The 15,486-nt window shown below is 41.3% G+C and overlaps 1 protein-coding gene across 7 annotated transcripts in view; it reads left to right on the plus strand.

Moving 5' to 3' along the window:
- MAP4K4 (mitogen-activated protein kinase kinase kinase kinase 4) overlaps positions 1-15,486 on the plus strand; it is a 155,435-nt gene that overhangs the window by 106,924 nt on the left and 33,025 nt on the right. For 5 of the 7 annotated variants that reach the window (XM_048934368.1, XM_048934369.1, XM_048934371.1 and 2 more), the window contains exons 9-15: positions 1,299-1,377; positions 3,339-3,514; positions 4,201-4,273; positions 4,741-4,951; positions 12,178-12,339; positions 14,450-14,536; positions 15,229-15,459. In XM_048934368.1, the coding sequence (XP_048790325.1) occupies positions 1,299-1,377; positions 3,339-3,514; positions 4,201-4,273; positions 4,741-4,951; positions 12,178-12,339; positions 14,450-14,536; positions 15,229-15,459 (1,019 nt within the window). The remainder of the gene's footprint in view (positions 1-1,298; positions 1,378-3,338; positions 3,515-4,200; positions 4,274-4,740; positions 4,952-12,177; positions 12,340-14,449; positions 14,537-15,228; positions 15,460-15,486) is intronic. The other 2 variants (XM_048934370.1, XM_048934374.1) reach the window with 1 other exon arrangement.

The raw sequence follows: 15,486 nt of genomic DNA on the forward strand, positions 1-15,486 counted from the left end.
GGAGGTCTGATGGTTTGGGTTTTTTTCCCTTTCTAATGGCAATTTTGCATGAATGCCCATATGAGAGCTGCTCCCAGGACACCTCAGCCAGCCCTGTGTTAACAGCATTTGAGCTACCACTTGACCTCCTTTTTGCATTACCTTCTTGTTCAGAGCATTGAGTTGCCTGGGAGGCTCTCAATTAAAGGCTGTTTCAGTGGGCTTTGTAAGCCTGGAATTGGACAGGAATATTTTTTCATCTTCGCACTGAAAAAAATTGTGGCCCCTTTTCATGTGAAATCAGAAGAAGGGCATTTTGAAAGTAAACAAAAATCCTGTGTTAATGCTAAATAGCTCTTGCCTTGGACTGTCCACTGGTATGTGGGATCTGCCTCCTCAAGAGGCAGCTGAAAAATCTGTCCTTAAAGTTGGTGATCTAGTAGAATCCGTGAGCATCCAAGAGTTTTCTCCACCAGCATTGTGGCCTCTTGTCTCAGAAACCTGGATTCCTATCATGTCAGTCTGTTTGTCCTGAGTTTCTTGTGCATGGAAGACATTTCCTCTTCCTGGAGAGATCATTGGAGCTGGAATTGTGGTGCAAGGGGTCAGCCATGGGAAGATGATCAAAATGGAGGATTTGCTTTCAGTTTCCTTTCTTGGGCAGCCTCCTTCCCTGCTCTGTCGGCTCTGCCATAGTACTTCTGCTCCAGCACAGCAGGAAAGATTGTCTGGCAGAAATTCCAGACTCCAGTTCCACACTCTCTGAATTAAGAGAGTTCAGGTTTACATTGCAGTTCTGCAGGGAATATATATATTTTTTATTTATTTTTTCCATATCGATACTTCCATGTTTCGAAATCTGCAGGCCTGGGAGTATAGAAAAGCTTCAAGTTTGGAGAGTGAAAATGAAGCATCCTGCTTTAGTTGTTTGTGTATGGGAGAGGAGGGAAAGTGAAGAACTTATATGTAAAAGTAACTGGTTTTCTTCCTTTCTGCCATCATTGTCTCCCAGTATTCTCTTGAGCAAAACTTAAGTTAGATAACTTGGAAATGGAGGAGGGCTGTGCACAAATGTTCCCATTGTGTTTGATTCTGAAGGTTAATGTGTGCCATGATCTCTGGGGCTGCCCTTAGCATGTTGAGCTACAGAATTGTTGTCATTTTGGTCAAATTCCATCTAGCTGGGTTGCTATCTACAATTCATGCATGTGTGGTGGGGACTGTGGGAATGTCTGTGGGAGCTGAAGCCATGGTATTGACAGAGAGCAACTAAGCAAATGCCTACATATTTGTGTTTGGTTTTGTTTTCTGTCCTCCAGCACTTTGTGACATGCATCCCATGAGGGCACTCTTTCTGATACCCAGAAACCCTCCCCCTCGGTTAAAATCCAAGAAATGGTATGTATACATTGCCTCTTGTTTCTGTCTTCTTTTGTAGTCATGGTATTTTGTCTTTGTGCTTATCATTCTGCTTCCAATTCCACAGAACTGTAGGGCAGTTTGTTACCTAAAATCACTCTGCTGTTATCTCCTGTGCCATTGAACCAAAGCATAAAATAAAAAGCGTGTATTGTTTATTTAGTTCTGTTTGTCCCAGAGGTATGGTACCAAATTCTATGAAAATAAAAATGAAGCGTGTTTTTTTTTTTCCCTCTATGGAACAGCATCAGTATTAAGGTGACAAATAGAACTGTGTTTTAAAAAATAAACTCCTGCAGCACTCTTAATAAGCAGTACGTTTTCTCCGGTGTATCATAACACAGAAGCAGAGCAGCACTGTAGTTGCTAAGTTGAAAGGAGCTATTAAAAGTAATGAAGGCTTTTATTGTAATTATTGTAAACGATTGAAATTGAGTGTGTGCTCCTTGCCAGCTGAGAAGAATCCATTAGTATCGGAGGATTTCCTCACAGTTACTGGTTATGACTGGCACGTATGAAATGAAAATACTCCCTGGAAGAGGTTTCATATAGATTGAATGTGATCGCAGAATGCTGTGATCCTGTCAAAATAGTGATTTGCCATATTCAACATAATATGATCTTGGTTTGCTTGCTGGACTTGGTCTTTGCCTGAGTTGACTTATTTATGCACTTATGCTGTCAGGGTATCCCACTCCCTCTTTCGAATCTGCTTTCTGCATGTGTTAAAGTATTTGTACGAGCATTTCATGAACCTTTTTATTGCTTTTTATTCAGAGTCATAACATTCTAGGTGTGAGTAGTAACAGAAAAAAAGTGAAGTTAGCTTGAATTCGTCCTCCTACATGGCACTAGGAAAGTGAATCAATGGATGGAAACTGTTGTTGGTTTTGCATTTAACCAGATAATAGAAGCATTTGCTGCCCAAGCACGGGAGCAGCTTGAGAACACCAAGCAATCAAAAAGTGAATCTGGCCAAAGCCAGGGCTGCTAGGACTCAACTGTTTTTATTTACTGTAGTCAATATCAGGTTATGAGAAAATAGGCCAAATGGTGAAAAATACAGTTGTGAATATTTCCCTTGCTGGCGTTTTGAAAGGCAGTTTGTTTGGAGACTTCTGTCTGGAGAGATCCTCTTTGGAGAGTTCAAATTAAGTGCAGGTTGAGAATGGCGGTGCCCCAGCTTGACAGATTTCCATTCCCTGTCACTTTACACAGTGTGCAGGAGGAACTCAGTTCAGTTTATATCCCTTAAATTGTACCAGTGAGAATTTGCCCCCAAGTGCTGGTGTTGAATGGACAGCATTGTTCAACATTGCGTGTTATTCTGTGAGAATTGCTTTGTGTGGGTCTTCAGGTAGAAAATAAATAATCTTAAGCTATTATAGACCCTTCTCAGTGAACCCAGGTTGCCTGTAAAAGCAGCAGTGTGCATGGTGCTGCTTGCATTAGTGCAGTGTTGGCAGCAACTCTTGCGGCTTTCCTCATGGCTTGTCTGAAGTAGACATGCCCTTAGATAGCATGGGCAGGTGGAGACACACCAGAGCTGCCCTGCCTGTGCTCCAAGCAAGCTGGATGCAAGCCAGCTCCAGTCCAGAAGTAGCAGAGCTGGGTTTGCATGATTTGCTTTCACTAATATATCCTGCATTTCAGGGCAATTAAGCCTGTGAAAGAGGGCGCATTTCTGCAAGGCTGTGCCAAAGCACTGCAGGTATGTTGGCATTGCCCTGTGTCCGCCCAGCCCGGTGTTCAGCTGGAGCATGCTTGGCTCTGTTTTGGAAGCACACTTGCAAACAGCATTTTTGCCAACTTCTGGGATGTGATGCTCTTCGAGGAAAGGAGTTAGATTTTGGGGAAGAATGGGAAAAGATGTTTGAGCTGAGTTGTGGCTGTGATCTTACTTTGTTTTGCTTTTTTTTTTCCCTTTCCTGCTTCCTCAGGTCAAAAAAGTTTTTCAGCTTTATAGAAGGTTGTCTAGTGAAGAATTACATGCAGCGACCTTCTACAGAGCAACTACTGAAACATCCATTTATACGTGACCAACCAAATGAAAGGCAAGTCCGAATCCAGCTTAAGGACCATATAGACAGGACCAGGAAGAAGAGAGGAGAGAAAGGTATGCACTTCTAAAAATCCATTCTTGCATCTTACTAAGAGTAGGTATTTTTGTTTTGCTTTTTGATCTAAATCCCCACTCCTAGAAAAGCTCCAAAAAACCCCATGCCCTTGAGATGTTCTTTTTTAATTCATGTGTTGACTCTCAGTGGGTTTTTGAGTTTTGTTCTGTCATTATACGGAGAAAATATCAGGTGCAAGCATCTCGTTTTCAGAGAAGTTGCATTTACTCCTGTATGAGCTACTGCCTCTTCCATCTGAGCATTAAACAGTATTCAGGAGGATATTGGCATTTATGCCTTTGCATTTTTTGTTCTGTGGTAGGTTCATTTCTGGGATGATGCCATAAATCAAACTCAGGAAGTAACGCATCACGAGACCCGTGAAGCAAATGTCTCGGGCAGCCTATTCTCTTTGTTCAGGTGGTGCCAAGATACCCCAGATGTTTTGTCTTATGTATAGAACTTGGTGTCATTCAGGGAATTTGCCAGAAGTTTACTGCAGAGCACTGCTTTGCTACCTGTGTGGGAAGATGGGCTTGTATATGTATGTAAATGAATCCTGGGGTCTGAGATGGACCTTCTCACTGAAGGGGTTAGGAGCTGGTTCATTAAGGCACTGTTTCAAATCTGCACTGTCCTGAAATAAAAGATAAGCACTGTCTAGGTCAATGTTTCTTTCCTTTAGATGAGACGGAGTATGAATATAGTGGAAGTGAGGAAGAAGAGGAGGAAGTGCCTGAACAAGAAGGAGAGCCAAGGTAATAATTGTTCTTTGGAGGGTTCTGAGCAGTCCATGCTAAGCAAGTCTAAATGCCCATGACGTAAATCAGGAGCATGCTGAATTTCTGTTTTCTATTAAGTGCATGCACAAGCTGCACAAACCACCCAAAGGGTTTGAATGCCTCTTCTGTGACTGCTGAAGGTTTTAAAGCTCCCTGTTGTATGGCTTAGAGCCAGAGAGCTCTGGGTGGAAGGAGATTTATGGCAAATGTGATTGGTCAGGGGCTCCAGCATGTCAGAGTTGGTCCGTATTTTGCTTGGCCTCATTTCACGCCTTCCACTGAGAGCGTGTATTTGATGTGCATCCAGTGTCGTTTTGAAAGAAATGGGATTAAAATTTAACATCATTATATGTTTTATTAATGTTTCCCTGCTTTGGAAAAGGTATTTAATGGCCCATCAGGTTTTTTTTTGTATGAGAGACTTCAACTTCCTTTTGTTGCAGCTCCATTGTCAATGTGCCTGGAGAATCAACCCTCCGACGTGATTTCCTGAGGCTGCAGCAGGAAAACAAGGAACGATCCGAAGCCCTTCGGAGACAGCAGCTGCTGCAGGAGCAGCAGCTCCGTGAGCAGGAGGAGTACAAGAGGCAGCTACTGGCAGAGAGACAGAAGCGCATTGAGCAGCAGAAGGAGCAAAGGAGACGGCTGGAAGAGGTAGAGACAGGAGACCGGAGCCTGGGAGCAAGAGCCCCTCTTCCACTTGTGTTTCCCATACCCATGCCCATTTAGAAAGAGTTCTCTGTAGCCTCAGAACATCTCAGGAAAGAAAATGTACAAATTCACTGGCAAACGTAGAGCAGAAGATTTAAACCCAAGTCTGCCTACATGAATGTGAGCAGTATTCCAAACTATTGAATTTCCAGGAGCTCCTGTGAAGGCAAGAGGAGCCAAAGCCTTAGTTGTTTGAAAGTATCTGGGGAAGTCTGGGCCTTGGTTTCTGTTCCAAAGAAGAGGCAACGTGTCTAGACTCTAGGTAGCTGTAGAGAACAAGAGACATTATTACTGTGCAGATTTTTTTTTAAAACTGGGCAGTGCATCAAAATGATTTTTGGGAGGCCATGATGTGCTTAGAATTTCACTGGAAAACTTTCTCAAGCAGCTGTGTTTGACACTCATTCGTGTTAGGTAGAAACCTATTTTGTCATATATTGTTCCCTCATACATAGTAGCATCATGACTAGAAGTGACACAGATTAATAAGTATGATTTAAAAATCAATCCTAAATTTATAATTGTACAAAAATCATTAATACTTAAATCACGCTTCTGTAATATGGTAAGTAAGCAGTTTGCATGTGCAACCTGGAGGTTAGGGGAAAAAAACGAACGTGTAAAGCATTGTTCCTTTTTGCCTCTTATGTGTGTTTATAGCTATGTAAATGGAATAGTCAGTGTGAGCTTCTGAGGTAAAAGATTTCAAAACAGCTCTTCAGCCAAAGCTGGGCATGAGAGCTGCAGTGAAACCAGTCATCTGGCTCTGCAGGAAATGCAGGGTCAAACTCCAGTTGTCCTTAAATGACCTCTTATTGAGTCACTGTTTCTACTGTTCACTTAGCAATGGTGAAAAAACTACACCCAGTCTGATTTTCCAAATCCTGCTAATGCTTAACAAGGAGGCAACCAGTACCAAATGTTAATTTGCATCCCGACTTCGAATTTCATGTGATGTGTTTATGTAACAAATAACAGAAAATTCCAAATGGCTTTCCAGGTCACGCTATGCTCCTTATCCCTCCTTTTTAAGTGTGCCAGAGAGTTCAGTGCTGTTATAAGAAGGGACTGGTAGCAAACGCTCAGCCACACATAGAGCCAGGAGGAGGGACAAGGGGGAGACTTATAAACTCCATTTCTTCTTTGTTTCTTCCCCACCCTTCTGAGACTGCCAAGATAAACATTGTTGCTCATCCAGCTGTTTTTAGACTTTGGCTGTGCAACAGTTTTTCAGGGGAACAGATGACAAAAAGACACTATAAAAAGAAAACAAGGGGGCAATATGAAAATATTTTTTAAAAAATTTACGTTGTCAGGTGTGGGTGAGAGATACCACTTCTGCTCTAAGCTTGATTTTAGTCTGAGGGTCAGTAAGTTCTTTTAAATGCCTCTTTAATGTCTAGGGTTCTCTGGGGAGTAGTTCTTTGGTGAGGAGGGGTATTACAATTAAATTATCTAAGTCATTTAACTTCAGTAATCAGTACAAACTTTAAAATCTGGAATTTCATATTAAAATAAAGGAAATGCAGCTGCTATTAATGGAAACAAAGCAACGTGCCTCTTTGCTGCACAGGGTTGAATGGTATTTGGGAAGTTGCAGAAATCATAAGTTGCTGAGCATCTGAAAGAAAAGGCAATTACCTGAAAGTTATGTTTAAAGCAGTCTTGCTGCTTCTTAAAATACAAGACAGAACTAACAGCTTCAGCAACCACAAGACATCATGTAATGTAGGTTGATGTATTACTGAATAAGGTTATACGGTAAACCATGTAGTGTTTGAAAGAGAAGAGCTATTACCTTTTATTGAGTCTGTAACCTCTGCCTGGTTCCCTTAAAGTCATTAATATGAGTGATGAGCTCTAAAGGTTTTCTTGTACAGATGATGGTGGGGGAGTTCTTAAAGTGAGTTAAAAATGGCTTCAGAACTTTAAAAAAAAATCAGCTCACTTAATGTGTTGGATCTTCGGTTGGAAAAATGCATGTTCCCCAGTGATTCTTAACTAAGCATCTGCCAAAACAAGCTTTTTAAGATGGGGGAAGGGTAGTAGACACATATTTAGATAAACATCAGTATTGTGACACAATTGAAGGCCAAAATACTGAAATGTTGTCACTTTGTCCTTAACTCACCCACTGTTTGATGAAGCCAGTAAACAATGAGGAGCTTGGTAATGTTATGATTAGCATCAGGCATCGAATCTTTGAGTTTATGTCAGTTTTTGGATATTATTAATAAGCACTGCTTTCTTGTAATTTTTGCTTGTGTGCAGCATATGTTTTGATATACCTGTTTGACATTCTTAGGAAAGAACTCTGTGCATTAGATAATCTCCCTGGCCTAGTTACTTGTCTCCCTCTTCCTAAATTAAAATCGAGGGCTTGTTCTTACAATGCTGACACAGAGCCTAGACGGTTTTGACTAAGACTGCAACAGAAATGGTGCTTAGGATACCTGCCAAAAACTGTAATTCTCAGCAGTGTGTGAGAAAAGATGGCTTTTTAAATGGCATAAAGGTGACTTTTAAAAGTCGCTGTTGCAGGGACCTTATTATTTATATATTAGGAGGTGGAAATTATACAAGGTCAAAGTGCAGGAAATTATTTGAAACATTTTGAGAAGAGGATTGCTCCTCCTCCTCCTCACCCCACTTTAGAATGTGCATAAAACTTCCTTGCATAAATATCTGCTATATGACATATGAGTATACTTGGATGGTTAAAACAAGAAACCTGAGGGTTGTTCTAGGCTGTTCTAACAGGTTCGTCATGCTTCTGTTCATCAACATGGTGGTCCCAGTGCTCAGTGTAACGCACATGGAAAGGCACCGAAATTTATACTTTGCAAAACTGAGTCTGGTTTGACAAATTCAGAATTAGCTGTTCTGAATCCCATTCTGTGTGGACCTCTGTAGGTCAGGATAACCAGATGAAATTATATGCCTGGTAATGAGAACCTAAGATGGATGTTCTTGTGGTGTTAGGGTATAGCTCCAATAGAAACAGATTTGTGGAGCTCAGTAATTAGAGTGCTGAGGACCCAAAGGCTTCACTACCAGTGTTTGAAGACAAGAGGAATTGCTTTGGATTAGCTGAGGTCTAGACTGCCTGCCTGCTTGTGGTTGGAGCACATTTGCCCTTTTAATTTCATCCAAAAGGAGTGGTTGGCACTGTGAGACCTCTTTAAAATATGAAACAAAACCTGGTAAGAGGAGACGATTGGATGATTCACTTCAAAAGAGCACTCCTGATTTGAACTAAGATGCTAATGTACTTATACCCGCAGGTGATTTTTGCCGTAGCTTTGTTTCTTTTACATATGAGGAGATTATTCATATCTACTTCATTTGAATTGCCTGCACTTTGGACTGGTACTGAGTAAGAAGTTCTACATCTGGCTTATCTGTTGTGTGAGCAAAGCAAAAGTCCCTCTATCAATCTTAATAATCCTCTTCCTAAGCTGATACCAGCCTGCCCAATTCTCTGTGAAATAGATAATTAACATATATATTTCTCAGCCTTTACCTGAGAACAAGGCAGTGTAATAATATTCTTGAATATTAAATTAGGAGGTCTATATCCACCTTAGGCATTTCATTGTATGAACTGGGTCCTAGATCTGTTGGTAAATACCAACTGCATGTGTAGTTGCATTGCCCCCTCCTGGTAAATCATACTCTACTACATGGTCTTCCAACGTGGAGGTGTAGGGTACTGCTATGAGATCATCCTAAATGCACCCTAAAGCCAGCTGAAGAGCCTGAGTATATACACTGTGTTTTCTGTATCTTATTTACGTCTCTGCATGTTTCTAGTGTTTTATGATGTTTGAGGTTGCGTGTGTTCTATAAAAATTCTATTTCATCATCTCTGATATTTCTTTGAGTAGTTCCTATACTTACCTTCTGGGTATTGATTACCTTTTTGAAAATAAACTGTTCATCTTATATGGATAAGAAAGTTGGTAATACCATATCCAACTACAGAAGATGTATGCATCCGCTTAATCCTGATATTTACTTGATACCTAATGTGTATGTAGAAGAACACTGTTTTACACCAGAACTGTTCTGTAGTGTATGATAAAAATTACAACATCTTACAACCACACTTATTAAAGTCAGAAATTTAAGTTCTGTAAACAGAACTGACAATAGTTTTAACTCAGGCCGCAGATTTTAGTGATTTTCCCTTCCTTGGGGCAAGCTAAAGGAACTGAGTGGCCACGGCTTTATCTCTGTGGAAGGATTACTGGAGGCAACCAGGTAACCTTGTGCCAACAGAAACATGGTTGGAAATCACCTAAAGGGCTGCTCCTGAAGCCATCTTGGGTCAACGACAGCTTGCAACTAACCGCCTTTGCCATTACTTTTGACAAACTGTAGAGTCGGATCCAAGAGTTGCTTGTCACTGTGGATTTCCTTTCCCTGTGGTTGTTAAGTCAGTTCCACTTTGTTAGCAGTCACTGTTCCAGTGCTCAGGTTACAAGGTAGTGCTCAAAGGAAGGGGAATTTTTCTCCTATAGTAAGGAGACTGAGAATAAACAGATGGTGTAGGGTATTTGTGAATATGCATGTGGTGCCAGGTCCTTGCTTTCTACCTGCATGGCAGTGGGTTGAGGGGATTTCTGGTGGGAAGGCAGTAGCAATGCACTGAAATGCCATCTCGCTGTGCTCTTTGGTGTCTAGACAATCACGAATAACGCGTTTGTGCTTTGGGGAGTTGACTTAATTGCACATTGGTGGCAGAAAATCTGCCTTTAAAACAAAAAAAAAATGCTGGATAATAAATATTCAGCTACCAAGTTAGCAGTCTTGTTCAGGAGTGGCTGAAAAATCTAGTCTTGTAACAGTCAATAATTGTTTTCATGATGCCATGGGGAGTCAGCTGTCTCTTAGTCAAATTGTAACTTGTTTTTGTATTAGTAAGTTCAATTTATTTATTGTTGACTATTCCTTTGTTGGTTCAAGAAGCGATGAATTTGTGTTGTCTGAAAGATTCAAACTCTGCCCATTTTCCTTGTAACGAGAATGATGCCATCACAAGATTTGCAGAATATCCACTTGATAACGTCAACACAGTGTTGTTAGACAGGCAGGCTTCATATGTTTAAGAAGTGTTTGAGTTGATAAATGTGCATATTAAGCAGCCAGCAGTGTGTTGTCTCTCACATCCGCAGGGCAACAGAATTATTGCACTTCGTATCTTAGTTTTCTTAAACAAAGAGCCTGTCAGACTTGATTAGCCAAGAGGCACTCGAATATATTGACTTAAATATAGAAATTGTTTGACACAGATGTGTATATTCAGAAATAAGAGTGCCTGTTTAATGCCTTCAAAGAGCGCATACATCGAAGTGAAGGAGAAGGAGCAGTGAAACCTATGAAATGCACTGTGTTTGACAGCTGCCTTGCAGCACTCCAACTATTTCTGTATCTATCTTCATTGAAGAGAGCTTCCTTAAACAAGAGAGGAAAGACTGGTAGATGTGTTTAGTTAGGAGAGGATGTGCAAGAATGCAGAAGCTATGTTTCTGAGAAGAATGCAGAGAGAGAGAAACTTGTCCTTCGTGGCATAGAGAGGTGGTAATGAACCTAGGATGTCCTTTTGGGCAAGGAAGAAAGGGGTCATAGTAGAGAAAAGTATATTTGAACAGTGGTCTTCAAGGAAATTGTATGTTTTACAGAACAGCATGTAGTTAAAGAGAATCATAATACAGCCCATTTTTTTTTATTACCAATTCTTAACATGCCTGAGTTGTGTCAGCATTGATTCCAGAAGGCAAAAAAGCTGTTGGACTTTCAACTGTTTCATAGGCATGTAAGGTAACATAGTGAGTAGAGGAAGCTCATCCCAGTTCCATGAAGTAGCCCAAGGAGTGTAGTTGGGCCTTTGCTCATTCAGTGAACAAAGCACTTTCAGTGAAAAACGCACCCATAACGATGGATTTATGAACCCCCTCAAAATCTTAATCAGAGCGTTCTTACAAGACTGTTCGTAGTGCCCTAAACTGGTAGATATGTGGCAGCTTTGCATCAACAAAAAAAGTGGTGATTGTATTGATCTGAATGTAAAAAGCAATAACCAATGGGCTTGGGGTTTTACTGTTGGATTTGGGATTAAATTTGAGTATGCTTATTTTTTCTTGTTTTTCTCTGCTTTTTATCATACTGTAGAAATCTGTAATAAAAGAAAAAGTAGATAAATAGTTGAACAGGAGACAGCTGGGTCTTTTGACACTCAGGCAGTTGTGGGAGGCTGCCTGGGATTTTGAGGTAGGTGGACAAACTGGATGCTTCTGCAGAAGTGCTGAAAGAGTTGGTCACGACTGTATGGGCATTTAAAATGTCTTCTCTGAATGTCATACGTGGTTGTATCTGGACGTAAATGAGTTGGTTCGTGCTTTTTAGAGCTGTTTTCCAAATTCTTTTTAGACTTGAGCAGACTTATGGGCACCAGTTTGGATTTGGGTCATGTGTGGAAGCTTATCTGTGGAAGCATAAAAGCTTAACTCAGCTCTTTTATGTCTTTTACATATAGGTGCTTTTGATGTTCTGGGAGGGGCTGAGGTGCTGTTGGTCAGCCTTCATTCTCTGTTGGGCAAAGTTTTGGGCAGTACATTAAATTGAGTTTGATTGTTGACCCAACACCGCCAGATTCTTAGCCGACCATAAGCTAGTCTTTGAAAGAGAAGCTGCTTACCAAAAGCTCAGATGGTTCTCGTTTGACTTTTAGCTGATTCAGTGAGGCTGATCATTTCCTGCTGGAAACAACTAGGTAATGTGTTGAAGCCCAGAAAACTGTCCCTCTGCTTTATACTCAAGTTCAACAGTGCCTCACAGATTGAGATAACAGTGCCTCAGAGATTGAGATTTCAGTGCGAGTCTCTGTTTTGATGAGCAGAGGTGAGCTTCCACACCACAACTGTCAAAAATATAGTATGTGACTTCTTATATAAGAAGCCCAGGAGAGTAAGTGATGCCTTTAGAGGTAGCTTTTTGCTAGGTATAAGTTAGTTTCCTGATGGAGCACTTGCATAAAATGTTTTGTCACTTAGTTGCAGAGCTTGCCAGTCCTGGTAAATCCCTCTCTTCCCAGCAGAAAACAACCCCACCTCTTTCTTTGATAACAACAAAAGTAAAACTTTGTGGTTTCTTTTCCCTTTTTGTAGCAACAAAGAAGAGAACGGGAAGCTCGCAGGCAACAAGAGCGTGAGCAAAGGCGGAGGGAACAGGAAGAAAAAAGACGTCTGGAAGAAATGGAGAGGAGACGTAAGGAAGAGGAAGAGAGAAGAAGAGCAGAGGAGGAAAAGAGGAGGGTAGAAAGGGAGCAGGTGAGTCCATGATACATATATATATGGAATGGGTTTGTTTCTTCTTGATTCTAATTTTGTTTTCTAAAAAGTAATAAGGCTAAAACAGTCTAGAGACAGCCATATGCTGGCATTTTCATCTTTGTTGTCTCTGACAGCAAAGGTACTAACACAGATTGTAGGGCTTTATGGAAAATTGTTGCAGCCTCAATATTCCCTCAAAAAAGACCTTTTGTTATGGTAGTTACTCTAAATTCAGCTCGTGTCTCTGGACTTGACTAAAAACCATCAGAATTGGTAATTGGTAATCACTGACTGAAAACCATTTATAAGTTTATCTTTCTGGATCTGTGGTTCTTGCAGGATGTGCCCCATGTTCAGGAGGCCTCCGAGAGAAAGGCAGTTCTGTTGCCTGTCGACTTCTGGCACCCAGAGTGGGTCAGAGGGTCTTCACAAGTTTTGCATATTCTGAATTTGTGGTGGAACCTTTGAGCTGCAGAAGATTTTCCTTTCTAAAATTCATACAGTTAAATATGCAATCTCACTTTATTTAAAATCAAGTATGATAATGTATGCCAATTCAGGCAGCAAATATGTCTTAAGTTGTCACAGTGCTCTTAACACATTGAAAGTACAGGTGAGAAACCTTTGAAACCATATGAAATTGAGCTGCCGAATTTATGCATGGAATCTTCATGTTTTAACAAATTATTTAAAAACTCTGATCGGGTTGATAATCAAGGTAATAATTACTCTGCATCACTGTGATCTCAAATAAAAAGCCAAAATTACTCTCCTAGAGGCTGATTTGTAAATTTCCTATTACCTTCAGGAGTGTTGGTTTTGGCCTGACATACCTAATTTTTCTTACATAAAGTCATTGAGATCATTGATGATCATGTTACTGGGGAATTTTATTGTGTTTATATATGTTTCAAAGATTTTTTGAGTCAAAAGAAGAGAAGACTAACCGATGGGAATAAATATGGAAAATCTTTAATTACAGCACAGCAATTTGCTTTTGGGCAGACACCGGGTATTCCCCCAGCTGCTTTTTAAACTGTTGAAATGCAAATTACGCACAGTGCCAATAATGACGAATGGTTAATTGATGCAGTCAAACGACTACAAATTATTTTTTATTTAAAAGAGAGAAGACATGTCCCCTCTTAGAGTTTTTGTTCCCCTAAACGACGGCTCAGCCAGTGTGCGTAATGACAACATAGTGGACGCCATCAGTCTGTCGCAAGACTTTCTATAGCTCCCATCACTGTATCACTGAACCATTAATTTCTTTATGCATACACTGTAAACGTATGCGTGCTTGCGTGCGTGTGTGCGTGCTTGTGTGTGTGTGTGCGCATGCACGTGTTACGTACTTCCATTAATTGCATGATAGGATGTTACCAGCTTGGGTTTGGTGCTTCAGACTTTGAGTTGTTGTAGGGGGGTCAGGCAAAGCTGCAGGTAAATGTCTTGAGCTGTGAAGGCTGCAGGCGAACAGACGGCTAGATCGCAAGAGCGAGCGAGTTTGGTCTAATATCTGTTTCCTGGTGGATGTTTGTTTGTGTCATAACTCATCGCATAATTCAGCAAGGCTGGCAGCGTCTGCTCAGGAGAAGCTTTTGGTGAGGGCGGCAGGGGAGAAGGCAGGGCAGGGCTGAACTGCATTTGGCAGAGCCCCTTTGGGGGGAGCTTGCACCAGCTCTGCCCGCACTAAGCCTGGCTCTAGCTGTTGCTAACAGTTCATCGCACCAGTGCAACAAACTAATGTTTAATACAACTTGCATGTGACTTTGTGTTGGCTGTGTTGAGTCAGATTTGCTATGTTTTAACTTTACCAAAACCTTCAAGTGCATTGTGCTGCTTCTTGAAATCACTTCCAAAATATGTAAATGAGTTCTGGCTCATGCCGACAACATTTGCAGGAGTCCAAATTTTGGAATGGAAGGGGCCAAAATACGATGCTCAGGAGACAGGGCTTCCTAAATTCTTCTGCAGGCACTAATCCACCCTGAAGTGCATTTCTCGTTAAAGCTGAACTGGGGAAGTAGCGTGCGGTGTGCCACCCAGGGGGTTCTGATGCATTCCTTTTGAATAAATTCATTGCTGGGTAATTTCTATGTGACAGGAGTATATCAGGCGACAGCTAGAAGAGGAGCAGCGGCACTTGGAAATTCTACAGCAGCAGCTGCTCCAGGAGCAGGCCATGTTACTGGTAAAGCACTGTATCTGTTTTGTTCAGTAGCTATAGGATCCATTTATCTGGCCAGTCCTAGGCTTCCCTCAGTCGGGCACAGCTGCACTGACAGTATGACAACAAAGGAGCTTGATTAAAAGGCCATTTATGCTAGCGTCGTGGGCTGACAGGCACATATGAGAAGTGCTGTGTGGTCACACTGCTTTCTGGGCTGTAAGAGGAGGCTTTATGTTAAAGTGGAACAGTTCTGGTTTGGCGGTCGAGTTTCTGAACAGACCTTGAAGAACTAGAGTGCTTGTGTTGCGGATCAAAAGCACACATGATATGTAAATCCACCCCAGGATACAATGGCCTAGTGTTGTTCTAAATCATTGTTTTATGAACTTACACTGAATCTAGTATAAATAACTTTGTTCTTTTTTCTTTTAATAAAAATCAGTTTTGACATAATTCTCCAATCACATGAAGCTTAGAAGTATGCTCTCAACTTTCCCTAAATTAAAAGCGTGTTTCTATATTAAGTTTGTCTGTTTCCATGAGACGCGTGTCATATTGATCCAACTTAGCTTTTGGTTACACTTTAACAATGAAATAAATAAAAAAAGCGAAGCAACAGCAACCAAAAACGTGCATTTTTAATGGGATGGATAGGGACATGTCTGCCATATATTCCATGCCATGTCTTGAATTACTCACACATTCTCTCAAAGGAATACAGATGGAGAGAGATGGAGGAGCATCGACAGGCTGAGCGGCTCCAGCGCCAGTTGCAGCAGGAGCAAGCCTACCTCCTGTCACTGCAGCATGATCACAGGCGGCAGCAGCAGCAGCAGCAGCAGCAACAGCAGCAGCAACAGCAACAGCAGCAGGAAAGAAATAAACAAAGCTATCATACCCCTGAGCCAAAATCCCACTATGAGCCTGCTGAAAGAGCGCGTGAGGTAAGTCCTGCTCATGGACAGGAATAT

The sequence above is a fragment of the Lagopus muta genome, chromosome 1 (genome assembly GCF_023343835.1).
Source record: "Lagopus muta isolate bLagMut1 chromosome 1, bLagMut1 primary, whole genome shotgun sequence".
NCBI lineage: Eukaryota > Metazoa > Chordata > Aves > Galliformes > Phasianidae > Lagopus > Lagopus muta.